General features: G+C 37.3%; 8 protein-coding genes and 1 non-coding gene across 9 annotated transcripts; 6 read left to right on the plus strand and 3 right to left on the minus strand.

Moving 5' to 3' along the window:
• Nucleotides 1-1,493: 1,493 nt before the first annotated feature.
• On the plus strand, nucleotides 1,494-3,299 carry LOC104730765 (putative WRKY transcription factor 34). The gene is made up of 4 exons (XM_019233406.2): nucleotides 1,494-1,700; nucleotides 1,793-2,442; nucleotides 2,523-2,681; nucleotides 2,774-3,299. The coding sequence occupies exons 1-4, from the start codon at nucleotides 1,494-1,496 to the stop codon at nucleotides 3,297-3,299; spliced, it is 1,542 nt and encodes a 513-aa protein (XP_019088951.2).
• Nucleotides 3,300-3,353: 54 nt separating this feature from the next.
• Nucleotides 3,354-5,799, minus strand: LOC104730764 (COP9 signalosome complex subunit 6b). Its single transcript, XM_010449971.3, has 9 exons — nucleotides 5,364-5,799; nucleotides 5,195-5,283; nucleotides 5,015-5,108; nucleotides 4,860-4,921; nucleotides 4,689-4,767; nucleotides 4,509-4,601; nucleotides 4,205-4,305; nucleotides 4,020-4,075; nucleotides 3,354-3,660 (listed from the first exon to the last, which is right to left on the minus strand). The coding sequence occupies exons 1-9, from the start codon at nucleotides 5,659-5,661 to the stop codon at nucleotides 3,579-3,581; spliced, it is 954 nt and encodes a 317-aa protein (XP_010448273.2). The 5' UTR covers nucleotides 5,662-5,799; the 3' UTR covers nucleotides 3,354-3,578.
• A 3,965-nt stretch (nucleotides 5,800-9,764) lies between these two features.
• Nucleotides 9,765-11,819, plus strand: LOC104730766 (gibberellic acid methyltransferase 1). Its single transcript, XM_010449973.3, has 3 exons — nucleotides 9,765-10,653; nucleotides 10,978-11,265; nucleotides 11,351-11,819. The coding sequence occupies exons 1-3, from the start codon at nucleotides 10,171-10,173 to the stop codon at nucleotides 11,711-11,713; spliced, it is 1,134 nt and encodes a 377-aa protein (XP_010448275.2). The 5' UTR covers nucleotides 9,765-10,170; the 3' UTR covers nucleotides 11,714-11,819.
• A 153-nt stretch (nucleotides 11,820-11,972) lies between these two features.
• On the plus strand, nucleotides 11,973-13,303 carry LOC147930249 (uncharacterized). The gene is made up of 2 exons (XM_087479015.1): nucleotides 11,973-12,457; nucleotides 12,688-13,303. The coding sequence occupies exons 1-2, from the start codon at nucleotides 12,096-12,098 to the stop codon at nucleotides 13,175-13,177; spliced, it is 852 nt and encodes a 283-aa protein (XP_087335141.1). The 5' UTR covers nucleotides 11,973-12,095; the 3' UTR covers nucleotides 13,178-13,303.
• Nucleotide 13,304: 1 nt separating this feature from the next.
• LOC104730768 (RGS1-HXK1-interacting protein 1) lies at nucleotides 13,305-15,527 on the minus strand. Its single transcript, XM_010449975.3, has 8 exons — nucleotides 15,166-15,527; nucleotides 14,770-14,836; nucleotides 14,452-14,529; nucleotides 14,261-14,313; nucleotides 14,032-14,168; nucleotides 13,872-13,936; nucleotides 13,704-13,762; nucleotides 13,305-13,616 (listed from the first exon to the last, which is right to left on the minus strand). The coding sequence occupies exons 1-8, from the start codon at nucleotides 15,406-15,408 to the stop codon at nucleotides 13,527-13,529; spliced, it is 792 nt and encodes a 263-aa protein (XP_010448277.1). The 5' UTR covers nucleotides 15,409-15,527; the 3' UTR covers nucleotides 13,305-13,526.
• Nucleotides 15,528-15,584: 57 nt separating this feature from the next.
• LOC104730770 (E3 ubiquitin-protein ligase SIRP1) lies at nucleotides 15,585-17,405 on the plus strand. Its single transcript, XM_010449977.2, has 2 exons — nucleotides 15,585-15,807; nucleotides 16,143-17,405. Exon 2 carries the CDS (start codon nucleotides 16,187-16,189, stop codon nucleotides 17,270-17,272), a length of 1,086 nt encoding a protein of 361 aa, XP_010448279.1. The 5' UTR covers nucleotides 15,585-15,807; nucleotides 16,143-16,186; the 3' UTR covers nucleotides 17,273-17,405.
• Nucleotides 17,406-17,667: 262 nt separating this feature from the next.
• Nucleotides 17,668-20,316, minus strand: LOC104730771 (putative pyruvate kinase, cytosolic isozyme). Its single transcript, XM_010449979.3, has 3 exons — nucleotides 19,824-20,316; nucleotides 18,797-19,258; nucleotides 17,668-18,724 (listed from the first exon to the last, which is right to left on the minus strand). Exons 1-3 carry the CDS (start codon nucleotides 20,040-20,042, stop codon nucleotides 17,912-17,914), a joined length of 1,494 nt encoding a protein of 497 aa, XP_010448281.1. The 5' UTR covers nucleotides 20,043-20,316; the 3' UTR covers nucleotides 17,668-17,911.
• A 371-nt stretch (nucleotides 20,317-20,687) lies between these two features.
• On the plus strand, nucleotides 20,688-20,761 carry TRNAI-AAU (transfer RNA isoleucine (anticodon AAU)). Its single transcript has one exon. It is a non-coding gene; the product is annotated as a tRNA-Ile (tRNA).
• Nucleotides 20,762-20,822: 61 nt separating this feature from the next.
• On the plus strand, nucleotides 20,823-23,369 carry LOC104730772 (uncharacterized). Its single transcript, XM_087479014.1, has 7 exons — nucleotides 20,823-21,257; nucleotides 21,586-21,662; nucleotides 21,831-21,965; nucleotides 22,119-22,173; nucleotides 22,270-22,357; nucleotides 22,649-22,747; nucleotides 22,840-23,369. Exons 1-7 carry the CDS (start codon nucleotides 20,941-20,943, stop codon nucleotides 22,975-22,977), a joined length of 909 nt encoding a protein of 302 aa, XP_087335140.1. The 5' UTR covers nucleotides 20,823-20,940; the 3' UTR covers nucleotides 22,978-23,369.
• The last annotated feature ends 218 nt before the right edge of the window (nucleotides 23,370-23,587 follow it).

The raw sequence follows: 23,587 nt of genomic DNA on the forward strand, positions 1-23,587 counted from the left end.
GACTATATAATTTTAATAAGTTGGTTACAAATAGGTTATACATTAATTGATAGATTAATTGGTTACAAGTTAAATAGTGGGTGCAACCTTAATTTATTTTTTGGAATATTTTATTACTAAATCACGTTGTTTCCGAAAATCTTAAAGAGAATATTCTAAATAATCATTTGACATGATCTAACTTACCATATTAATTTCCTTTATTAAATTATTCATCAAATAAAATCTTTTAATATCTAACTTAACATATTAATTTATTAATTATCATTATACTTCACTTGTAATTTTTATATATAAGTCTATTTTGTGAAAAAAATAAATTATCATATTATTTTTTATAATTAAAAAATACTTTTATTTCCGGATATACCATAAGTTGAATTTTTAAAAACAAATATAAATTATTCAATCTATAAAATACTGAATCTTTAGTAATATTATTCTTTAAAAATAATATATATTGAATTAAAAAATTTACTGAGTAAGGGGTCAAAATTTGAATATTTAAATTCAATTTTATATATTTTTTATTGAATTTTATAATTTTATATAATATAATAGACTTTAAATAATTTATTTTGAAATATTTTTAAAATATTGAAACTTGATGTAAAGTTAGAAACTATAAACACTCTAAATTGATTTGTTATAGCAATGTCAATAATATGTCACTATAATATGAAAGAATTTCAAGAAACCAAGTATATTAAAACAAAAAGTATAACCAAATATTAAATTACTTATAATATAATAACTCGCTTTTTAAAAACCAAATTACAAAATTATGTCTTATAATGACATTCAAGTCATGATGTAGAATATACATTGTTGAAATAACTTCACATACATAAACTAATACAACATATTAAAATGTAAATTAATTCATCAATGAATTTTATTTAAAGTGTGTGTATCAAAAAGGAACAATGCATATTTCTAAAAATAGTTAAACGGTTGGTGAAATTTTTGTGGATTATTTTTTAAACATTGTAGAAAAAATATAAATTTTTTTTTGTTCGGATCTTGAGAAAAATAGGGAGAAAATTTATCTAACTAAGCTATGTAGTTTCTTTTGCCATACATCTTCATTGTGTTTAGGGTAACACCGATAATCAAGAACGATAGAGAGCAAGAGACTTTTACTACACAAGATTTCTTATATTCCTTTTGATCATTGTTTGTGAACAAACCCATAAGAAAAGAGAGAGACAGAGATAGGCAGAGGAACAGAGACCAGCCCCATGTTTCGATCTTTCGTACAGTCTAAACGGCGTCTGATCGGTGTCATTTACTGCATGCATTAATCAATCAATCCGGTAATTATCACTCTTTTATCTCCATCGTTGTACATTTTTCAGCATGAGTTCTCTCACGTTGTGTTTTTGGATTCGAAACTTATTACAGAAGCTAAGAATTAACTGTTCTGCTATCATTTTAACTAATAGGTTTTAAGGTAATAATAACTTGTGTCACAGGTCAGGTTAAGCCCTGTAATGGCTGATTCTATGCAAACCAGCTTTCACAAGACACCAGGTTATTCAGGAGGAGCTCTTCGTGAAAGGATTGAAGCGAGATCCGGGTTTAGTGCACCAAGTTTAAACACTGAAGATATTTTTCAGTCAACATGTTTAACCATCTCTTCTCCTGGTGTTAGTCCTGCAACTCTGTTAGAGTCTCCTGTTTTCCTCTCAAACCCATTGGTAACTTTTTTTTTGTGTTTTTGAACATTGTCATTATCGTCTTTCTCTTTTGCCAATCCGTATCTGAAATCTTTTCTCACTTGTAAGTTCAGCCATCTCCAACAACTGGGAAGTTCTTATCACTACCTTCTGATAAGGCTAAAGATGAGTTATTTGACGACATTACCACATCCCTGGCCTTCCAATCCATTTCAGGAAGTAGCCTTGATCCTACAAACATCGGTTTAGAACCCGATGACTCCCAAGACTATGAGCAACGACAGCTAGGCGGTTTAGGAGACTCGATGGCTAGTGGTGCACCTGCAGATGATGGATACAACTGGAGAAAATACGGACAGAAGCTAGTTAAAGGAAGTGAGTATCCACGGAGTTATTACAAGTGCACGCACCCGAATTGTGAGGTCAAGAAGAAGGTTGAACGGTCTCGGGAGGGTCATATTATAGAGATCATATACGCGGGATCTCATAATCACCCCAAACCTCCACCTAACCGCCGCTCAGGGATTGGAACCGAACAAGAAGGTTTTGCTGGAACCAATGAGAACATAGACTGGACATCACCTGTATCTGAATACGGAAGCCATTCTAGATCAATGCAGGTAAAAAGCGAGACTCAGTTCGGATACAGTGATGCAGCAGCTGATGCCTTCTTTAGAGATGAAGAGGAAGATGATCGAACGTCCCACATGAGTGTCTCCCTGAGTTATGAGGGAGAAGAAGATGAATCTGAGTCAAAGAGAAGGTAAGAAAATTTGCCTTAATTACCATTAACATACTTAGAAAGACAAGACGTTCTGACTTCTGATGCCATTCACGTATCAGGAAACTCGAAGCTTATCCAGCAGAAATGAGTGGATCAACCCGAGCCAGCCGTGAGCCAAGAGTCGTGGTGCAGACCACAAGTGACATTGACATCCTAGATGATGGTTATCGCTGGCGCAAGTATGGGCAAAAAGTTGTTAAAGGAAACCCGAATCCAAGGTTCTTGTATCCAAATGCTCTGTTCTACTGCTCTCCCTTTGTTGCATCTTTAGTCCATGAATCTCCATCGTAATCTGTATTCTATGTTACAGGAGTTACTATAAATGCACAGCTAATGGATGTGCCGTGACAAAGCATGTAGAGAGAGTTTCTGATGACTTCAAGAGCGTACTAACAACTTATATAGGCAAGCACACCCACGTTGTACCAGCAGCACGCAACAGCAGCCTCGTCGGTTCAGGCAGTTCAGGGACTCTCCAAGGCGGTTTAGCGACTCAGACCCGCAACCACAATGTGCATTATCCAGTGCCACATAGTAGATCTGAGGTAGTCAGAGCCAACTCATCTCTATTTGACTTACCGCCACACCTGAAGCCTCCTTCAGGTTTCTCTGTTTACATAGGCCAATCTGAGCTATCTGATTTTTCAATGCCTGGTTTAACTATTGGGCAAGAGAAGCTTCCCAACCAGCCCACGCCTGACATAGGTGATCCAGCTGGCCTAATGTTGCAGTTAAAAGCCGAGCCGAAGGTGGAACCAGTGTCACAACAGGGACTTGGATTGTCAGCGAGCTCATTGATATACAGAGAGATAATGAGTAGATTACCACAGATATGAAACAAATTTCTTTGTTCACGGGTTATTTTGATTTTGAATAAATGGTCCTGAAAATTTGAGGGAAGGGAAAAGTTGATTTGTTTCAAAGACTCAAAGTCATGTCACAAAATTTGGTTAGCCCTAACCTTAGCTTTTGTCTACACAAAGCTTACGCAGAAGAAAAACTTCCTTAGCTGTTTGGTTCCCAAAAGTACAATGCCTTAAAGAGTTCTAACTTTCCCTTCACTTTAGAACCAGACCACCCAAAAAAAATAAAAGGTTTTACACTGAAACTAAACTTTACATGAACGCAGTCCTACCGCCTCTTCGGCTGTTTCGCTCGTATGCAGTGTTGAATTTGTCAACCACCTCGTTCATGTTGCTGCAGTTTGGAAAAAAAAAAAAGTAAGAGATCAATTTTACAAAAGGATTCGTTCAAGACATTTCATTGGAATGTAAGTGACATATGTATTGGTCAAGGTATAGCGCAAGATTAGATAAAAATAGAAGAAAAGTTTATAGTTCCCTAGCTATGTGTTCATTATCTTAATTATAACAAGGATGGTTGAGCAAGGTTAAGTAATAAACCTATTTCAATGTAACCCTACACTAAGTAAAGATGATTTCATCTGTCTTGGTATCGTAAAACATTGAGTGTATCAAGCAAAAGACAAAACATTTGCATGTCTGTCCATCATTGTACTTCAAATAGTTTAATGGAATATCATGTCGAGCACATACCTGACACAATTTGTGATCATTGCTAGGTAAGACATCAGCAATTTGTCGTTGTACTCCTGCAAAAGAATAGAACATCATGTTTATAAAGATATCAATTCAGAACAACAAGCTACAATAAGAATTTAAAAGATCCGAGTGCTACTTTTGCAACCAAGATTGCTAGAAAAAGGCAAGGCACTACTTACCATCAAGAAATTTTCATGAAACTTGTCCGATTTTGCGGCAGGCAAACTTCTGAGCAGACTAGATACTTGTCTCAGAAGTGAGTTATCGCAAGCAATATCACCTAGATGCAGAAGAATCACACAAGTCATTAGTACCACATTACTCTTGCTCAATATCAACTTCTAACCCTTTTCTATTCTTTCTTCCCCGTATGGAAAACACATGATATAGATATCCTCCAGGAAAGAAAGGTACAGGTTACAGAAACTTGATGAATATAAAAGAGTGACCGAGAGTTGGGACTTGAGTAAGAATATCAAATACCTTTCTGCATAGCGACAAGATACTGATAGAGCACTCTGATTCTGCTATTAAGCATCTTGATAGCACTATGGATTCCAGTAAGATGAGCAGCCACTGCAAAACATCGAGGAATCAACCTAAAACTCCATGCAATAAAAAGTCAAGATAACAATAAATATGCAGGGTACAATAATTGCTTACATTGAGTTGCTGCTGAGCCGCCATCAGATGGCTTAAGATGAGCAACATGATCAACCGATATCCTTTCAGCTTCAACTGTCTGCACGAATTTACAACCACTGCTATGTTATCAAACGTCCACTCTCATATCACATAGATAAATTACAAAAATCAAGAGGCCTAAACACATACCTCAATCGTATAGCTTGTATGCACAAAAATCGACTGAGGAATCCCATCAATGACATGAAACTCTAGTTTTGAAGACAATCAATTGATTCTAATAGTCAATAAGATGATAATCTCTAAAACAAATAAGACAATCAATGATGAAAGAACCAATGTACCGCTTTCGTAGATAGTCACAGGAAGATCCTTCTGTGAGTGATTGATAGCCGGATTTAGAAGAACATAAACAGGTGATTCATTAATGTCCATCAGCTGTAGATGACAAAAACCTCACAGAATCAGTACTACAAAACAATAGAGAACCATCTCAGATTGAAACAATGAAAACTGCAACTCACAGCTTTGTGGATAAGCATATCAGATTCCATAGCGTCGCTTCCCGTAGAGTACCATCCCAATATATAGAACTTAGGGAACACCTTCTTATCTAAAAATCGCCAAAAACGTACAAATTAGAACCTAAGCGAGAACGATATAAAGAGAGAGTGTATGTAAAAAAAAGCTTACAGAGTTCTTGCTTCTTCTCAAGGAAGGATCTATCGAGAGTATCAGTAGTAGGATCAAACAATAGCTCGAAGCTGTTGAAGATCTCAACCGTACGGCCGATCTGGAGACCGATCACGCATCCATAAACCCTAGGGTTTTGCAGTAACATCGCGTCGGCGTTGCTGGAGCTATTACCGGTTGCGCAAGAAGCGGCGGGAGGGTTAAGCTGAGTTTTAACCCTAGTGAAGTGATCGGATATGTTAAGCATCACCAGAGGATGCAGCTTGAACGTGAGACCGCTCGACGAAGAAGGTGCCATTGTTGTCGCTCTCGATTTTTTTTTTTCCCGGCGATTGTTAATTGTGTCTCTTGCTCCCAAATTCTGAAATCGGATCTTAAACTCGGGTCATGAATCCTTATATAGTCTTGGCCTCTTGGGCTTTCTTTTTATAAGCCTAGCCCATTTAACTTTTATTTTCCCAAAAAAAAGGACTATAGCATGAACTTTAATTTAGCAATTTTAGATACAGAATATAGTTTAAATCAAATAAATGTAAAAGATATCTCTATTTTTAATATTAAGTTTCTTTTGTTTTACATAAATTAAAGTATATGATGCAAAATAACTCTGCTTTGATTTTTAATAATTTACTCTCTTGTGTTGGTTTGAGTATATAGAAATAAAAATGTAAGTCAATAAAATAAAGATCATAATGACTTGATTTTATTTAATACTGTTGGATCTTTTATAAGGTTTACCTTTTAGTAGTACATGAAAATTATAAATTTCTAATTATTCTTTATTTTATTTAAATTTTCAATTAATAAGAAAACTATTGATATTTTAATGTCCACATATATAATTATATATCATAACCTATCAATGTTTGACGGGAAATTACAGATTTGTATTCTTAATGCAACAAAATATGTGATCTCATTTATGATTGAAAAAAAGAATAGTTAAAACTTCATTTTAATATGTATCAGTTAAATTTATTTAATCATAAAGATAATTGTATATAGTGTATGAGAAATCCCACATTAAAAGTGGAAGAAAACTTTGAGTAATACATACACTGATACACTATAAGACCATCTATGACCGTCGTTGCTTATCCAAAAAACTTTTATTAAAAGCTAATAAAAATTAATACAAAAAGAAGAGAAAATGAGAGAAAACGTTGCTCAAAGTCCTCAGACTAAAAATGTTTCTCAGTTTTTTTTTACACTTGTCAACTTCTTATTAGTTCCATATTAAGGGGGAGGTATTGGTTTGGGATTTTAAGAGAATTTTAATGACTTCAAATAAAATCATGAAAAGTATAAAATTGAGGATTCTAAGTGATTGTTTAGAAAGTTGTTTTAAATCTTGCTGATTTTTTTTCCTAATCTTGTAAAATCACTCATAAAATCTTGTAAAATATTTTTCAAAAAATATTGCACAATATTCTTTTGATTCAACGTTTCTGTGAAAGAAAAAAAAATCTCTTGCTTATCATCTTCTATAAAATCATCTTTATTCAACGCCTGTTGACATTATCGGTTGTTCTGGTTTTATCAAAAAAAGGACATATTCGATCTCCAAGTTATAGGTACAAGAGTTTCTCATCTTGTTACGGAAGTGATGATACAAAATTTTATACAAAAAAGAATGTCATGATCTAAACAAACATGCACAGAGTGTGACGTAAACAAACATGCACACACACATAGAGAAGAAAGAGAGATAAAGAAAGAAGAGAGAGAGGGTCGAAGTGAAAGTTGAGAGAATGAGGAGGAGTTTTCGCTGGGTTTCTCTTCATCGGACGGTGGTGGAAGGTCACCGTATAATCCACCAAGCACTTTTTTCGTCGGACGGTGGTGGAAGGTCACCGATGGGTCTTCGGTTCTTCTTCTCTGCCTCCTAAAAAGTCATGAACTATGATTCCCAAATCTCTCTATGTGATGAGAGAGTTTTCATGACTTTTTTTATGAAGAAAGTGATATAAAATCTTAAACCAATAACATATTATTTGAATTCATTAACAATCCAAGATTCTTTTGTTTTATTTGAATAACATAAAACTTTTAATGACTTTATAGAACTCTTAATCCAATAACAATAGATTTATCAATATTTTAGATTACTTTTTATAAATCCACAACTAATAACACCAAATTTTAAAAGAGTTTTAAAAAGTCTTGATTGAATAACAACATATTCTACATAACTTTTAAAGTTATTAAAATTCTTTTAAAATCTCAAACCAATACCCCCCTCTAAAAGATTTTCTCTCATTGTAGATGATCTAAGAGCATCGACAGCGGAGAACGTTGATACGTTACTCAACACAAAAAAATATATATATATATTTAATATATTACCAATTACAAACTGACAACTGTAAAAAAAGAAAGAGTAACTCTTCTAGCCAAAGTAACTGAAGCAACGTTCTCTCTTCTTTTTTCTTTTTTGTATTTTTTCATTTATTTTTAATAAGAGAAATTGTGGGAAGTAACTATGAGTAATGATGATCTAAGGGCATGATTACTAAGGGTTACTCATGAAATTACTTTAAATAAAAAATAATAAAAAGAAGAGAGAGAAGAGAAATCAGGAGTAATCGATCATTGCTGGAGGACTGGGAGAACCGTTTCTCAGAATTAAATAGAGATGTGTCACTTACTTATTGGTACACCTATTAAAAAATGAATATATATAATAATTTTTTTTTTTTAATTTTCTGAGAAATTTTCATCCGTTTCTCGCGTAAAGATAGTCTAAGGAGCTACATAAACCAATCTACATAATCAGTTGAGTTGGAACCCACAAAACTTACCATAGTGTATAAATAATGTTATTAGTTGGAACCCACATACTTATTTTAGTTTCTGTATCACTAGAAAATGAATGCTGAGGTATTACAAAAAAAATCATCAGCTCGGACTTGGGTTCCGTAGAAGGATAGTGGTCAGGTGAGTATGGAGACCACCAAACGGCCATCAGTACTCTGCTCCCTTACTCATATCATTCAACACATTAGATTGGCTATCAATCCTTAGTTAATCATGTGGTTAAGTCATTGAACCCTTCCTACAAAGTATAAGCTTCTTAAAACCTTAGTTCATTTTACGGTTGATTTGTCCAACCTTATTTTTTCCAAAAAATTATTCGATATTACAATCATGGAATCTCGTCAAACTCAAACGACATGCTTTTTGACTTATATGCTAACTTTTTTTCTCCATCGTCTTGACTTTGCAGAAGCGATTAATTGTTTAAGGTGTACGTAGTGCTATGAATATGTAACATTTTACTTTAAAACTTACTTTTTCAATTTATTGACTAAGATTCAGTATGCCCACTGATTAGCAGAAGATGGATTTGGTCGGTAGACAATTAAATAACAGACGTATGTTTCGTTTTCCCGAAATCAACTGCCAAAAGTTACAACAAACGATTAAGAAAAATGAAAGTGACACATTAACGCCTTAGCTTATCTTTTTCTTTTCTTTTTCTTCATTCTTCCTCTTTTTTACGTATGCTTTGTTTTCCACGAGGGCAGAAATTGAACCAAAATTTTTTGTTGATATACCGAATAAAGAATCGACGACGTGACATTATACTAAACTCGCTCTATCTCTACACCGTATAGCAAAAGTTCTCTGAGGATGCAAATTATCCGTAAAAAGATTACAAACATTGGAGATAAGATATTGTTGCATATTTATAAATGTATTATCAAAAGAAAAAATAATCACTTTATCCAAAAAAAATAAAAACAAAATATCTTAGTGTGGACACTGACTGACAAGTGACATCGACTAATCTCTCGTAACCATCAACTCATATTTTTAGATACCAAAATTAAACGCAACTACTAATCTCTCTAATCTTTTCCTTTGTCAAAAGTCAAAACCAACTGCTAATCTCTTTTAGACTCCAGAGATAGCGACATATCCTCATTATTTCATAATAATTCATACAATTTTATTAATATTAAATTTTAGTTTCGTGGGAAACATTGAAATTTGAAAGCGTCTACTAACATGAAGTTTCTCTTTAACAACTCTTTATAAATCGCAAGTTAATAATATTATATCATATTGGTTCTTCTAACAACATGAATTTATACGAGTTTAAAACCGCATAGTGAGTTAGTGACACATCAACGACTATGTTTTTTTTTTTTTTTTTGATAACTATCAACGACTATGTTACTTTTAGACCATTAGGATTTTTGTTGGTAATTTCAAAGAATAAATATCTAATGTATTTTTCTTTTTGAAATTGTTCGTTCATAAATGAATCCAATATTTCAGAGTCCCTTGAAGGAAATGTTATATGTCTTAAATTGAAGTTAACGATGACGAAGTAGGCTTTGAGTGGATAATGTTACCGAGTAATATATATAGAGAAAGATGTTTGATCCTCATTGAGAGTCAGTAATAAGTTCTAAAACCAAATAGACCCTTCTTTAATTTATTTAAGTACATTAATAGCATAACGTTCACACAACTGCGTTACTTTTAGACCATTAGGATTTTTGTTGGTAATTTCAAAAATAAAGATCTAATATATTTTCTTTTTGAATATAAATGGTTCATAAAGTAACGCATGCAGTCCAATATTTTAAAGTTATACGTTATGTCTTAAATTGACGTTAAAACGACGACGAAGTAGCCTTTGAGTGAATAATGTTACCGATCGAGTAATATATATAGAGACTAGAGAGAGATGTTTGAACCTCACTGAGAGTCAGTAAGTTCTAAAACCAAATAGATTCTTCATTTTAATTTATTTAACTACATTAGCATAACGTTCACACATTTACACCCAAAAAATATGGAGTCGTCGCGGAGCCTCGAGCACGTGCTCTCCATGCAAGGAGGCGATGATGCCGTCAGCTACGTGAAAAACTGTTACGGTCCCGCCGCAGCTTTAGCCTTGAGCAAACCAATGCTGACGTCAGCTATCCACTCTATTCAGCTTACCAAAGGATGCTCCTACTCTCACCTGAAGATAGCCGATCTAGGTTGCGCAATCGGAGACAACACCTTTTCCACGATCGACACGGTGGTTGAGGTGTTACGGCAGAAGCTGGCCGTGGATGAAGACGGAGAAACCGAGACGGAGTTTGAGGTCTTCTTCTCTGACTTGCCTTCTAACGACTTCAACACGTTGTTTATGTCGTTGGATGAGAAAATCAACGGTTCCAGCCGGAAGTACTTCGCGGCTGGCGCTCCGGGGTCGTTCTATAAGCGGCTGTTTCCGAAAGGAGAGCTCCATGTCGTTGTGACTATGAGCGCCTTACAATGGCTCTCTCAGGTATATATGTATCATCCTCTATTTATTCAACATCTTTTAAGTACTTATGCTAATTTTGGTGAATATATGAAGGGTGATGAACAGTTGGTATATATTTTGTAGATTCATATTGATTACTAGACTAATTAAACTATATAAAAGTAGATTTTTTCTAATGTGAATGTTAATGAACGATATCTCAAAAACAACAATTGATAAAGTCCGAACCAACTTTATTTCTGTAACTGATTTTGTTCTTTTTTGGTGTACCTATAATGTTTCATTTTTTAATGAAAAACCATAAAACGTTACATTTCCATGTACATTGGATATAATGTTAATTAGATACCCGAAAAGGTGATGGAGAAAGGATCGAAGTCATGGAACAAGGGAAGGGTGTGGACTGAAGGAGCAGATAAAGAAGTCGTTGAGGCATACGCGGAGCAATCAGATAAGGACTTAGCCGAGTTCTTGAAATGTCGCAAAGAGGAGATTGTGGTAGGAGGAGTGTTGTTCATGTTGATGGGTGGTCGACCATCTGGCTCAGTCAGCCAAATCGGAGATACTGACTCGAGTCTCAAGCACCCTTTCACAACTTTGATGGATCAAGCTTGGCAAGATCTAGTAGACGAGGTAATCTCATGATGTTTCTTTTGTGAAGCTTTTCATGTTTTATGTATGGATTTTACAAAACATCTCTTTTTTGAGCTTGCAAAAGGGTTTAATTGAAGAGGAGAAAAGAGATGGTTTTAACATTCCGGTGTACTTAAGAAGCTCGGAGGAGATCGCTGCTGCGATTGATCGTTGTGGTGGTTTTAAGATAGAGAAAATGGAAAATTTTAAAATAGCTGATCACATGAATGGTAAGCAGGAAGAGTTGATGAAAGATCCGGATTCGTATGGTCGATCCAGGGCTAACTATGTTCAAGCCGGTTTAAAGCCGATTGTTCAGGCCTATCTCGGTCCTGACCTGACTCTTAAGCTCTTCGAACGTTACGCAATTCGAGCTGCTGCCGACAAAGATATTCTCAACCAAGACGCTTTTTATCATATGATCGCTGTTTCAGCAATTAGGGTTTGATGTTATTATCTATGTACATGTAGTATTATCAGAGTAAAGACCCTTGTATTTCATAAGCATTATTTCCATAACTTTTGAAATTTTACAATCTTTCGGATAAGAAAAACTACGAAGAATGGATCGGAAAAGTGAAACAAACCATTTATGTATCACACAATACGTGAAAAATGAGAAAAAGAGAACCTCGTGACCGCCAATGACACTTTCCCACGTGACACTCATTAAAACGTCAAAATAAACTTAATTCTTTTTTAACCCAAAACTTAAAAGAAACTATATCTCCCACCAGGCAACAGCTCCGTATTCATTCCTATCACACCACACACCACCATGGCTTCTTGATCAATTTCTAATCCTTAAGACAATATTCCAAACAAAAACAATGAAAGATATCTCTCTCTTCTTCCTCAAAAAATACTCTATTGCCTCGAGAATGCGAGGAAGAGGTGCACGTAGCGGCTTCGGGAGCTCTTGTGGCGGCGATGGCTCGACCTCTACACTAAACCAGCATCAAAAGAATGATGTGGGCCTTTCGGTTACTCCTGAAAACACCCCTTTCAGTGGAGGGTCGCCAAGAACGCTAGAGGAGATGATACTTCAGCTAGAGGTTGAAGAAGATCTTGTTCGAAGAGCTAGACTCCGTGAATCTTACTACGGTACTTATGATAACTACGATGATGTTGATGATAAGTTAAATTATCAGCCCGTTCGGATGTCATGCGTTAACAGTTCCGATATTTTGAGGTGCGTCATGCTTATTTATATACATGGTAAAATATTCATGATGACTCATGAACTCTTACGAATAGTTACCATACTTTTTTCTTTTTTTTTTTAGTATGGTAATAATTTAGACGAGCCGGTTTTGATTTCGATTTACAAAATTAGTTATATAATTTCAGAATGTTTGATTGTCTATTATATTTTCTTGTTTGTATATCTAACTTATGTTATATTTGCGTGCCCCCGTTAAGGTCTGCGAGGAACGCGTTGAATCAGTACCCACGTTTCTCGTTGGACGGTAAGGATGCGATGTACCGGTCATCGTTCCGGCGCCAGCTTGGCACCAGTGTTGACATGACATTACAGGAAGGACGGAGATCCCACTGCGGGGACCACCGGACATCGAAGAGATTAAGCCAGACGAGCTTGGAGACAAAACGCCTGCCTCGGACGGTGGCTGGAGAAAGTGTAGTATGGTGCAAGACAGGGGTGGTTGCAAAGCTGATGGGCTTGGAGATGATACCTGTTCCGGTCAAGGGGAAAAAGGGGAAAGATAAGTTAGGGACTCTTCTCAATAGGGAGCGTCTAAGGAGGAGAGAGCGGACTTTGGACATTAATGGTCGGATCGGTCCGACGACTGAAGCTTCTTGCTCGTCCGGAGGGTTTAACATGACGAGACCAATCAGAGCGGTTGGATCGCCGAGTCGCGTGGGTGGATGGCCCACAGTCCCTTTCCCATAGATGTTACGTTTCAAAACTAGCCTATTGAAAACCTTCATGTTCTATAAATTTGCATCACTGATTGATTCAGTAACTTATATGTTTCTTATGAATTTTCTAGACTAATAAAAATTAAGATTCTCCAAACTCAAGCACAAATATTTTTCCCACTCAATTAATTCTCTCCGAGACAGAAATCTAAGGAATCAGGTGAAAAACACAGTATACAAGTTGTCTCAAGCTCAGATTTTTGGTTTCAGATAGAGTCAGATGTTTATGGACGAGAGTACACTGCGACTCAACTGGAAAAATACCTAACAAACTTTGTTATGAGAAGGCCCAAGAAAATTGTGGATTTGTGTTGAATATATCATACGGGAAGTCCTAGCTCAGACATACTCAAGATCCTTTTGTTCAATGCAATCCTCTTCTGTTTCAAGAGCGAAGTCATAGAAGCCACCTAATGAGTCAAGACATAAGAATTTGATGAGACGTTCATTGCAATGAAGCTAAAACAATGGGAGAGAAGAAAGAAAGTCAGACTCACTTCGGCTCTAAGCTTGATAGCATCCCTTCCAGGAATTTGCCGAAGTCCGTCCATCAAATCTGCAGAGAACAGAGATCTCTGTGTAAAATTGAAATCCGACGTAGCGGCATCATCAAAGATACCATCGGAAGGGAGAAGGGAGTAAAAATAAATCTTGTTCAACATTACCTGCAGCTTCACATTCAACCTTGTGGACGGACTTAGCAAGACGATGTATATCATTTCCAGAGTTCCTACAGATATAACAGTAGTAGCCAATAGCCATATTAACACAAATGATGTCAATAGCTTAGGAAAATAAGTGGGAGCGTCGATGTTTGGAACATACATGAGTTCAGAATGACCACGTTTCATATCCTTTTCTGCTAAAGTCGCCCTCTCAAGCAATTTCTTGCTCTCTTTTTTCATCAAGTCTACAGACATGTTCAACTCCTGAACTTGCTTCTCAGCTCTCAAGAACTGTGCCTGAAGAGATGATTTTGAAGTTGATGTAAAAACAAGAGAAGGGACACAAACCGGGGAAAGTTAACAACGAACAAAATTTGAGTGGTAGATACCTCTTCGCTTTGAAATCGGCCTAGTGTTTGACGAAACAAGAATCTTCTTGGGCCTGTAAGTAAAACAACAGAAAATCAGATTCAAACAAGATACATCTAAGTAAAACAGATGTAATACTATTTTCATGCTCCTACGCAAAGGAATCTTGTAAGTTGTAAAAGTGATAAGAGAGGTTATCTTATACTTATACCTCGCATCAGAACAAGACTAGCAGCAACACCAATCCCGACAGCAGCAGCTGGATGCTCCTTTGCGTATGTCAATTCTTCTGCAAAGAAAACAAAACCAGCAGAGGATACAATCGATAAGCCGTGACAAATCTAGTGAATCACACGAGGATTGATCAATCAATATTGCAAGAAGATTATAGTTTCAGATCACTACAAGATGCACTACAAGTACATAAGAACGTTTTGGGCAACTATCTGTTATATCTCAATGGTTTGATCTACAATACTCGTTCCTAAGCACTACATTAGTCTGCAAGTATAATTTGGCTACAAATTACCTGTTACTTTGCTGAAGAAAGCATTCTCATAGTTCTTATATTGAGTCAAAGCATGTGGAATGAAATCCTGCAATTTCAGAAACCAATATCAAAACTACAACAGGATTGTACGGGTGACGAAGAAGACACAAATGTAGAATGGGATCACTGCCAATAAGTTCTAATGCTATTATTCAACAAGAAGATTTCACCATATGAACAAAACTTAGCACCATGTCAATACATAAAAACGTCTAATCGGAGCAAAATCTATTTCGAATCGAACTCATTTCTAGTAATTATTGCTTACGAGATATTGAATTCGAAATCCATGGTTTGAAATCCTGAAAATTTGTTGCTAATAAGAATCTCGATTCGTAAGAAACGTCATGGTGAGTCAAAGAAGAGATTAGTAACCTGTATAGAGCGGAACTGAGAGGTCGAGTTTTCACGGAAGGAACGAGCAGAGCGCATGGCGGAATCCGTCGATTCCTTCACCGTCTGTTGGAGATCACCCACCCATTTCTCTGCTCCTCCCATGGCTTCCCCCACCGAATCAACCACTCCGATCGCTTTATGCTCCGTCGCATCAGAAACAGTTTCATTCGCGATCGCTGGAGCCGAATCGTCGGTAACGCCGGTTGCTTCGGTTTCGCTCATCGTCTCCGATTTGCCTTTTTCTGACACCCGAGACAAACGCTACGCTTCTTCTTTCAACTTCACCTCTCACCGGTTCGGTTCGATTCGGTTCAATTTGATTCTAAATTAGAAGTTGGTTTAATCGGTTAAGTTCGACCCGGCCCCTTTATATAAGAGTTTTGAAGTTAATGGGCTTTAAGATTGGGTCTGCAACTATAACATTGCATTCTCTCTTTCTTCGTCTTCGTCTTCGTCTTCGTGTACCTTTCCTCCATCATTCCGCTTTTTTTCTTCTCCCACCATTTCTGCAGACCTCCTCCCAGAAGATAAAAAAGACAAAATAAAAGAGCTCTCTTTTATCTTGGTGGAGATCTCTCATTTAAAGAAGAAAATATTTCTTTTCCTCTGGATCTCCAAAAGGTAAGAACATTTACAAGGTTTGGTTTTGTATCTGTTTTGTTTAGATTACTCTATGAGAATTGGGAGTTTTCTTTTTTTCACGGATTAGCTCTGGTTTCAATTATTCATTGGTTGGTAAAGTTTTCATTTTTCGTCAATTATTTAATTAGTTTATTCGTGTTTGCATTTGGTTTTCTTGCGTTTTCCTTGTCTGAATATTGAGCTATTGATCTTTGTTGAAGATGAGTTTTTGGGAATGTCGTTGTCTTTATTTAGATCTGCTGAAACTGAATATGAAACGGGTGAAACAAAGGTGGGAAATTTATAGGTTTTCATCATTTTATTGGTTGTTTCAGAAGCGAGAGATTTGGGTGGGGAAGGAAAGCAGGAGGAAGAGGCAATGGCAGCTAGGTATTGGTGTCATATGTGTTCACTAATGGTGAATCCAATCATTGATGCTGAGATCAAATGCCCCTTTTGCCAAAGCGGGTTTGTCGAGGAAATGCGCGGTGAGATTAATGGCCGTGGCAGCAGTGGTCTAAGGGAGGTTCAAGACCCGGAGATTGATTTTGGTACTGACCGTGCATTGTCTCTATGGGGTCCAATCTTGGTTGGAATGATGAGCAATCCTCGGAGACGTAGAAGGTTTAGGAGGACAGAGTTTGGTGTTGATAATGATGATGATGAGGTCAATGGTGCTGCTGCTGCTGATGATGTTGGTGGAAATGATCGCAATGTTCATCATCTTCATCATCATCGTCGTCATAGGCACAGGCAACAAGGTAGAGAGATTGATTTAGACAGAGAGTTTGAGTCTATCCGTAGGAGGAGACGGAGAAGCTCTGCTACCATACTTCAGTTGCTTCAGGGGATTCGTGAAGGGATTACTTCCGAGTATGAGAGCTCAGACCGAGACCCGTTTAATCAATCAGCTGTTGTTCAGGGATCGACGAGTTTGAATCATAACCGGAACAACACTTCTCTTTCTGCAATTGGAGATTACTTTGCTGGACCTAGTTTAGACCACTTGCTTGAACATCTAGCTGATAACGATCCTATCAGGCATGGGACTCTTCCAGCTCGAAAAGAAGCCGTGGAGAATCTCCCAACGGTCAAGATAAGTGAGCCATTGCAATGCTCGATTTGTTTGGATGATTTTGAGAAAGGAAGTGAAGCTAAAGAGATGCCATGTAAGCACAAGTTTCACATCCGGTGTATAGTACCGTGGCTCCAGCTTCACAGTTCGTGTCCTGTGTGCCGGTATGAACTCCCTCCTGATGATGATACAAAGGTAGATCCGGTAAGACCGAGAACAAGAACTCTAGAGATCAACATAAGTAATGAGAATATGGAAGTTGATGCAAGCAATGGTAATGTGAGCGAGAGAAGGTTCTCTTTTCCGTGGCCATTCAGCGGATTATTTTCTTCCTCCTCTTCTTCATCCGCATCGGCCTCAGGGTCATCTCATCTTGGCGAGAACTCATAATCAGGATAAACATCATCACTATTCATCAGCTTGTAGTACATAAAATCTTGTTCACTCAGATTTTTGAATATAACAAATAAACACTTTGGATGAATGGAGTCCTTTATTTCAATGTTTATATCATCTTGCTTGATTTGATGTGCTGCAGAAATAAATTATCACTCAAACTATTTGCATTTTGCCCAGATGAAGCTGATGATCTTTTGGGTTGGTTTGTGTATACAATAGTTTCCGTTAAAAGTACTCTTTTTTCTTTTTTGTAAAACATAAAAAGATGGACACAGGTATTTATGTTGAGAGGGAGGGCCATGTGAATTTGGTTGTGGACTGCATGCAACGCATTATCTTTAAATACGAATCCCAAAGCTCTGTGATCACGAGCCAAATGATTCACGTTACGCATTTTGGCAAAGATATATTCAAAAAATAGACTTTCGTTATGCAATTGCACTCATACCAAACAAAGCAAAGTATGGTCCAACAACATTATGTAATGTGTGAAGTTTCAACTTGTCAACCACACGAAAAGATAAACAAAAAATCAAAAGAGACTTGGAGTTCCATGTCAAGCAAGAGTAGTAAACTTTATGATTAATATCCAGAACGCTAAAAAAACTCCGGAATAACGCGTAAATGAGATCACTTGACAGTCACGATCTTGATAACAATAGCGTTACCTGTACGGAGGAGAGCCACCACGGAGTCTCCTGTCTTACACAGCTGCTTCTTTTTCCCGTACTCTGTCGCGAACTCGATAGTCTCTTCTGTTGACTCGTCAAACGAGGCTCTAGCTGATCCAGCGTACAGCACCGGGACTAAACCCCGGAAGATGAGGCTGTGTCTGGCCGGTGCCTCGTTGCTACACGACCAATCAAAAGAGTCGGACGTGATTTCCGGAACTACAACAGACAAAATGGGTATCCCTGGTCTGTACTTAGCCACCAGTTTCGCCGTGCTACCTCCTCTGGTCAACACCAACATGAGAGTGGCTCTAGAGGAAGTAGCGGTTCTGACTGCAGAGGAAGCAAGTGACTCGATCGGGCTCATGGGAACCTCAGCGTGAAGCATTATTCTCTTGAAGATGTCTCCATAGTCCAGTGTGCTCTCTGCTTCCACACATATCTTGGCCATTGTACGGACAGCAAGCTCCGGATATGCTCCTGCTGCGGTTTCACCGCTCAGCATGACACAGTCTGTGCCATCGAGGACAGCGTTAGCAACATCAGTAGCTTCTGCTCTTGTTGGTCGTGGGGATTTTATCATAGACTCGAGCATCTGAGTCGCTGTAACCACTGGCTTCCCCATGAAATTGCACTTGTAGATCATCACTTTCTGAGCTAAGAATATCTTCTCGATTGGGATCTCCATTCCAAGGTCACCTCTCGCGATCATAAACGCATCTGAGTTTATCAAGATGTCATCAAAATTGGCCACACCTTCTTGGTTCTCAACCTGACAATATCAAAAGTTAACATATCATATGAAAATGTGATATTAGTTTGAGTGGCGTATATATGGATGTACCTTTGACATGAGAAGAATGGTTTTGGCATGTTTCCCGAGTAGCTTCCTAACTTGTACCAAGTCTGAACCTTTTCTGACGAAAGACAGAGCAATCATGTCGATTTGATTTGGAACTCCCCATTCAAGAATGTCTTGCTTGTCTTTCTCAGTTAATGTTGGGAGATCAACCACAACACCAGGGAGATTAACGTTCTTCCTCTCACCAAGCATTGATGTGTTCTCACAACGGCAACGAACCGTGCCCTTTGCTTTGTCACAAGAAAGAACCTTTAAGGAGATGGTACCATCGGCACAGAGTATCACCATGCCTGGATTGACATCTTCCGCTAACTTTTTGTAGCTCATGCAAATCGTCTTATCATCACCTTTCAAATCATAGTCTGTCGAAATGGTGATTTCTTGGCCTTGTTTCAGCTGGATAGGTTTCCCATCCTTTAAGAACCCGGTTCGAATCTCTGGTCCCTGCCAAACAAATGCAAAATTCTTTCTTATAGCATTATTCAGAAACCAATTAAAAGGGTCCTTCAAAACATATAATCTGTCAGGTTCATAAGACTATTAACAATAAGGCCTCTATAAAAAAAAAAAAAAACAGTAACATTAAGCTACATGAACTAAAGTAACAGACAAATAAGTGATAATTTCAAGCAAAAACTTTATTGACAGTGTCTTCATCTTGAAGATGACAAAAGTAAGAGTCTTAATCAACCAACATCAGTTCTTTGCTGGTGATAGTTTGTAGATATTATTTGTTATTAACTTTTTAGTAGCAAAAATACGTAACTATATAACACACATTTTTCCTAGTGATAACACAACGTACCATACCACAAATATCACGAGACAAAACGAGTGTCCTCAGATCAAAAGTGGAATACACCAATCAGAACTATAAGAAACCAAGCAATACAAAAACGCTAAAATCAGAAATGACATGAATCAATCAGCGCAAATCGGAAGAAAACGCCGCAATGGCATGATCCGTATATAAATGCAAATATAACTCAAAGTTTGTTAGAAGATTGACCTTGGTGTCGAGCATGACAGCACAAAGCATGCCAGTGTTAAGCATAGCCTGACGAAGATTGTCGAGGTTCTCCTGGTGATATTCATAAGATCCATGAGAAAAGTTGAAGCGAGCCACGCTCATCCCCGCCTTAAGAAGCTTCTCGACCATTGGAACGGATCTCGACGCTGGACCGAGTGTGCACACGATCTTAGTCTTTGGCCTCTGTTCCATAGCCATCGTAGTAGAGTAACCGATCTCGATGACACAAAAATAATAACAAAAGACGACGACACGGCCGAGACGATCACGGACTGTGATACTGTGAGAGAGAGATCTGGTTTGGAGGACAAGGCAGAGACAGATCTCTTCGTAACCTTTGATGTGGAAATGCAAGTTTGTTGGTTGGTGGGAGGTGCAGAGGCAAAACCTAAACGCAGGTTGCTGGAAAAAAAAACTAAAAATCACTTGGGGGCTAAAATGAAGAAATTATGTTGTAATTTTTTGGTTTTGTGATATAAAATAGCTCCGTAATTGATAATAAAGATTAACAAATACATCATTTTTTTTTGTTTTTGTTATTTCACTCCGGACAACAATTACATATCCGTTTTAATCATGGAATCTAGTATTTTTTTATGGAAAAAAATAATCTAGTATTCTCTAAAATTTTGTAGATTATCAGAATTTAGAAGTCTACAGTAACAAAACCTTAATCGCATAAACCCCAAAATATGTTAAAACTCAGAACACTTGATATTTGAAATTCTTGTATTAACATTAACAAAGTACATTAAAATGTGTAACACTTGATAGTTGTCTTGAAAGAAACCTGCCTCATCAATTTCTTTACTAGTATATATATGTATCAGAGCATAACGTAATGGCCTATTAGCTCAGTTGGTTAGAGCGTCGTGCTAATAACGCGAAGGTCACAGGTTCGATCTCTGTATAGGCCATTTTTTTTGGTTTTAATAACCAAACGTTTTGGTCATAGGGTGGTTCTAAAACGTCGTCGTGTTCCAGCTTCATCTTTTTTTTTCCCTTAGATATTTTATTTATCCAATTTACGGATATCGTTATCTGCTTCTTCTTCTCACTAACACGACGAAGCAGAGAAGAGCTCGAAACAAAGAAAATGGAGGGAACCATATCGCCGCTTTGCTTACGTTCGACCTCGAGTCTCTGTTACTTCTCCAGTAACGTTTCACCAGATTCTCACCGTTCTATAGGATTTACATTGGTGGATTCGCTCCGGCCGACGAACTTGGTTTCCCTAAGGACTGGAAATAAACGGTCGTCTTCGTCGTCGTCTCTACGGCTGTTTCTATCTCCGACGAGAAGCGCTCTACGTACGCCGACGATTTCGGCGGAGGAGGTGAAAGATGTCCCGATGCCTAAGATAGATAAAAGCGGTCGATTGAGCAGCCCTCGAGCAGCACGCGAGCTCGCTCTGTAAGCTTCACTCTCTTTCTTTGCTCGTTTCTTAATTCGTATTCGCTGGTGAATTGGAGAATTTGCTGGAAAAAAAACAAAATAGTCTTGACTGAAATTGGAACGATTTTGGTTATCTTTGTGGCTTAGTGGGACTAGAATGAAGCTCAAATTAGAGTTTGGGTTTAAGGTCTTATCCAAAACCCTATTACCTGAAATCAATTTTAGTTTAGATGGATAACTCTAGACTCTATACACTTTGGTTTCCACTGAAATGAACTAGTGTATGATTATTTGCTGTTGGTTTGAATATGTTCTTTAATTTTCTTATTATGAATGATCTTGACAGAGTAATACTTTATGCCGCATGCTTAGAAGGATCAGACCCTATTCGTCTCTTTGAGAAGAGAATAAATGCAAGAAGAGGCAAGTATCTCAACTAAACCATGTGTTTTTATCTTGTTTTTGTTTCCTGCTTCAACATAGTCATGAATATAGGAATCACATTGTAGTCTCTGTGATTTTGTGAATCACTTGCTTAATTTTTTCTTGATTTAGATGCTTGTGATGAATAATAATGTTTGCTTTGTACAGAGCCTGGATACGAGTTTGACAAGAATTCTTTGTTGGAATACAACCACATGAGCTTTGGAGGACCCCCAGTTAAAACAGAAACAAAAGAAGAGGAAGATGAGCTTGTGCGCCATGATGAAAAAGAATCGAAAATTGGTAGGTCTTATTACTGAAAATAAGTTTTTCCGTTCTGCTTTACTTATTTATGGCAAAGAGACTCTTGCTTGGATTGGCTCATGGATATTTCCCTTGTTTTAGCATGTAAATTACATACTAATAGCTGTTTTTTTTATCCTCTCTTTTCTGCAGAAGCAGAAGTGCTTTCAGCTCCCCCAAAGCTGGTGTATAGCAAACTTGTATTACGGTAATCTATTACATGTATCTACGGATAGAAATTGCTGCTTACTTTACTCCAAAATAAATCCTGAATATCCTATTGCTACTATTTATTTTTCCAAAGGTTTGCAAAGAAACTCTTGGCTGCTGTGGTTGAGAAATGGGATACTCATGTCGTTATCATCGAGAAAATCTCGCCCCCAGACTGGAAGGTATAAACTAAACACTTGAACTTCAACTACGGTCGAGTACTGGATACTTGAAAACTAAGGAACCACCAAACTCAAAACTTCGTTGCTTATCATTATCTTCCGGTGTCTCTTTATTGTGATAGCTCACATTATTATTAGCTGTTTGGCACCCTGAGCTCAACAGATGACTTTTGAATTAGCTTGAGCATCTCTAGAAGCAGCTTCTTTATTTTGGTTGTGTGATTGTATGCATATCTGTCTTCCTCTTACCACCGATAATAACCTTATAGATGTTTTGGCACCTATTTTCAGAGTGCACCAGCTGGGAGAATACTAGAGTTCTCAATTCTACACTTGGCGATGTCTGAAGTGGCAGTACTTGAAACCCGACACCCAATAGTCATCAACGAGGTAACACACATACCTCTACAGTTTAGCTTTGCAATGTGATAACCTTGCTCTTGTTGTGAACTAACACTGTTACAAAAATGATGTGGAAAAAGGCTGTTGATCTTGCAAAACGGTTCTGCGATGGATCAGCGCCACGTATAATCAACGGATGCCTAAGGACATATGTCAAGGATAGAGCAACAACATCAACACCTCAAGCTTTAGAATCAAAGCAAGAAGTGTCAGTATAAGTTAGAAGTAAAACCTGCAATCTACGTTAGGAGGCAGGCAGGCAGCCTCAGGATTTTGGTCGTCGGAAAAAGCTCGTAGGCAAAGTTGTTGATCCGATGATCTTATATATTATATATAGACGGAGTCACTATGAGGAGAGATTCTGTCTTCACAGGCCACATCTGATCCGAAACTTTTGATACCTGAGACTGAAATCTCTATCAAATTGCAGCTCAACATGAATATTGCTAAGAAACACAAACATGCTCATGTCTGTATATTACCCCAAGATTTATAATTTCATGTAGTAGTTTTCATGTTTATGTCTTTGTATTCTCCTTCACCTTGTCTCATAATTGAGAACCAAAAAAAAGTTGTAATCAGTTTTTTCGTGAAGTTTTCTTTGTTCAAAGTTCAAACTAGAGATGTTTTTGCTTACAGTAACACGTATCAAAAAAGAAGTAGTAGTACAGTATATATAAACTAAAGGCCCTTGACCCAAAAAAATAAAAAAGAAAGGCCCAAACCAAAAGATAGAACCCATGAGAGAGAGAGAGAGCTGATGCTAAAACGGCAGCGTAAAGCATAGAGATTACTATTAGGGCATCTTCTTTAGTCAAAACCTCCTCG

Source organism: Camelina sativa, chromosome 12 (genome assembly GCF_030686135.1).
Source record: "Camelina sativa cultivar CO46 ecotype springtype chromosome 12, ASM3068613v1".
NCBI classification, from domain to species: domain Eukaryota; kingdom Viridiplantae; phylum Streptophyta; class Magnoliopsida; order Brassicales; family Brassicaceae; genus Camelina; species Camelina sativa.

Excerpts from the sequence above, each read along its gene's own strand:
- LOC104730770 (XM_010449977.2), top strand. The coding sequence starts at position 16,187 with ATGGCAGCTAGGTATTGGTGTCATATGTGTTCACTAATGGTGAATCCA.
- LOC104730771 (XM_010449979.3), bottom strand. The coding sequence starts at position 20,042 with ATGGCTATGGAACAGAGGCCAAAGACTAAGATCGTGTGCACACTCGGT. Across the intron at positions 19,259-19,823 it reads CTGTCATGCTCGACACCAAG|GGACCAGAGATTCGAACCGG; the intron begins GTCAATCTTCTA and ends TTTGTTTGGCAG. Across the intron at positions 18,725-18,796 it reads CCATTCTTCTCATGTCAAAG|GTTGAGAACCAAGAAGGTGT; the intron begins GTACATCCATAT and ends TGATATTGTCAG.
- LOC104730765 (XM_019233406.2), top strand. The coding sequence starts at position 1,494 with ATGGCTGATTCTATGCAAACCAGCTTTCACAAGACACCAGGTTATTCA. Across the intron at positions 2,443-2,522 it reads GAATCTGAGTCAAAGAGAAG|GAAACTCGAAGCTTATCCAG; the intron begins GTAAGAAAATTT and ends TTCACGTATCAG. Across the intron at positions 2,682-2,773 it reads AAAGGAAACCCGAATCCAAG|GAGTTACTATAAATGCACAG; the intron begins GTTCTTGTATCC and ends TCTATGTTACAG.
- LOC104730772 (XM_087479014.1), top strand. The coding sequence starts at position 20,941 with ATGGAGGGAACCATATCGCCGCTTTGCTTACGTTCGACCTCGAGTCTC. Across the intron at positions 21,258-21,585 it reads GCAGCACGCGAGCTCGCTCT|AGTAATACTTTATGCCGCAT; the intron begins GTAAGCTTCACT and ends TGATCTTGACAG. Across the intron at positions 22,358-22,648 it reads TCTCGCCCCCAGACTGGAAG|AGTGCACCAGCTGGGAGAAT; the intron begins GTATAAACTAAA and ends ACCTATTTTCAG.
- LOC104730766 (XM_010449973.3), top strand. The coding sequence starts at position 10,171 with ATGGAGTCGTCGCGGAGCCTCGAGCACGTGCTCTCCATGCAAGGAGGC. Across the intron at positions 10,654-10,977 it reads CCTTACAATGGCTCTCTCAG|ATACCCGAAAAGGTGATGGA; the intron begins GTATATATGTAT and ends AATGTTAATTAG. Across the intron at positions 11,266-11,350 it reads GGCAAGATCTAGTAGACGAG|GGTTTAATTGAAGAGGAGAA; the intron begins GTAATCTCATGA and ends AGCTTGCAAAAG.
- LOC104730768 (XM_010449975.3), bottom strand. The coding sequence starts at position 15,408 with ATGAGCGAAACCGAAGCAACCGGCGTTACCGACGATTCGGCTCCAGCG. Across the intron at positions 13,937-14,031 it reads CGTGGTCATTCTGAACTCAT|GAACTCTGGAAATGATATAC; the intron begins GTATGTTCCAAA and ends TTATATCTGTAG. Across the intron at positions 13,763-13,871 it reads GGTTGAATGTGAAGCTGCAG|ATTTGATGGACGGACTTCGG; the intron begins GTAATGTTGAAC and ends TGTTCTCTGCAG.
- LOC147930249 (XM_087479015.1), top strand. The coding sequence starts at position 12,096 with ATGAAAGATATCTCTCTCTTCTTCCTCAAAAAATACTCTATTGCCTCG. Across the intron at positions 12,458-12,687 it reads AACAGTTCCGATATTTTGAG|GTCTGCGAGGAACGCGTTGA; the intron begins GTGCGTCATGCT and ends GCCCCCGTTAAG.
- LOC104730764 (XM_010449971.3), bottom strand. The coding sequence starts at position 5,661 with ATGGCACCTTCTTCGTCGAGCGGTCTCACGTTCAAGCTGCATCCTCTG. Across the intron at positions 5,284-5,363 it reads TGAGAAGAAGCAAGAACTCT|ATAAGAAGGTGTTCCCTAAG; the intron begins GTAAGCTTTTTT and ends GGCGATTTTTAG. Across the intron at positions 4,076-4,204 it reads TTCATGAAAATTTCTTGATG|GAGTACAACGACAAATTGCT; the intron begins GTAAGTAGTGCC and ends ATTCTTTTGCAG.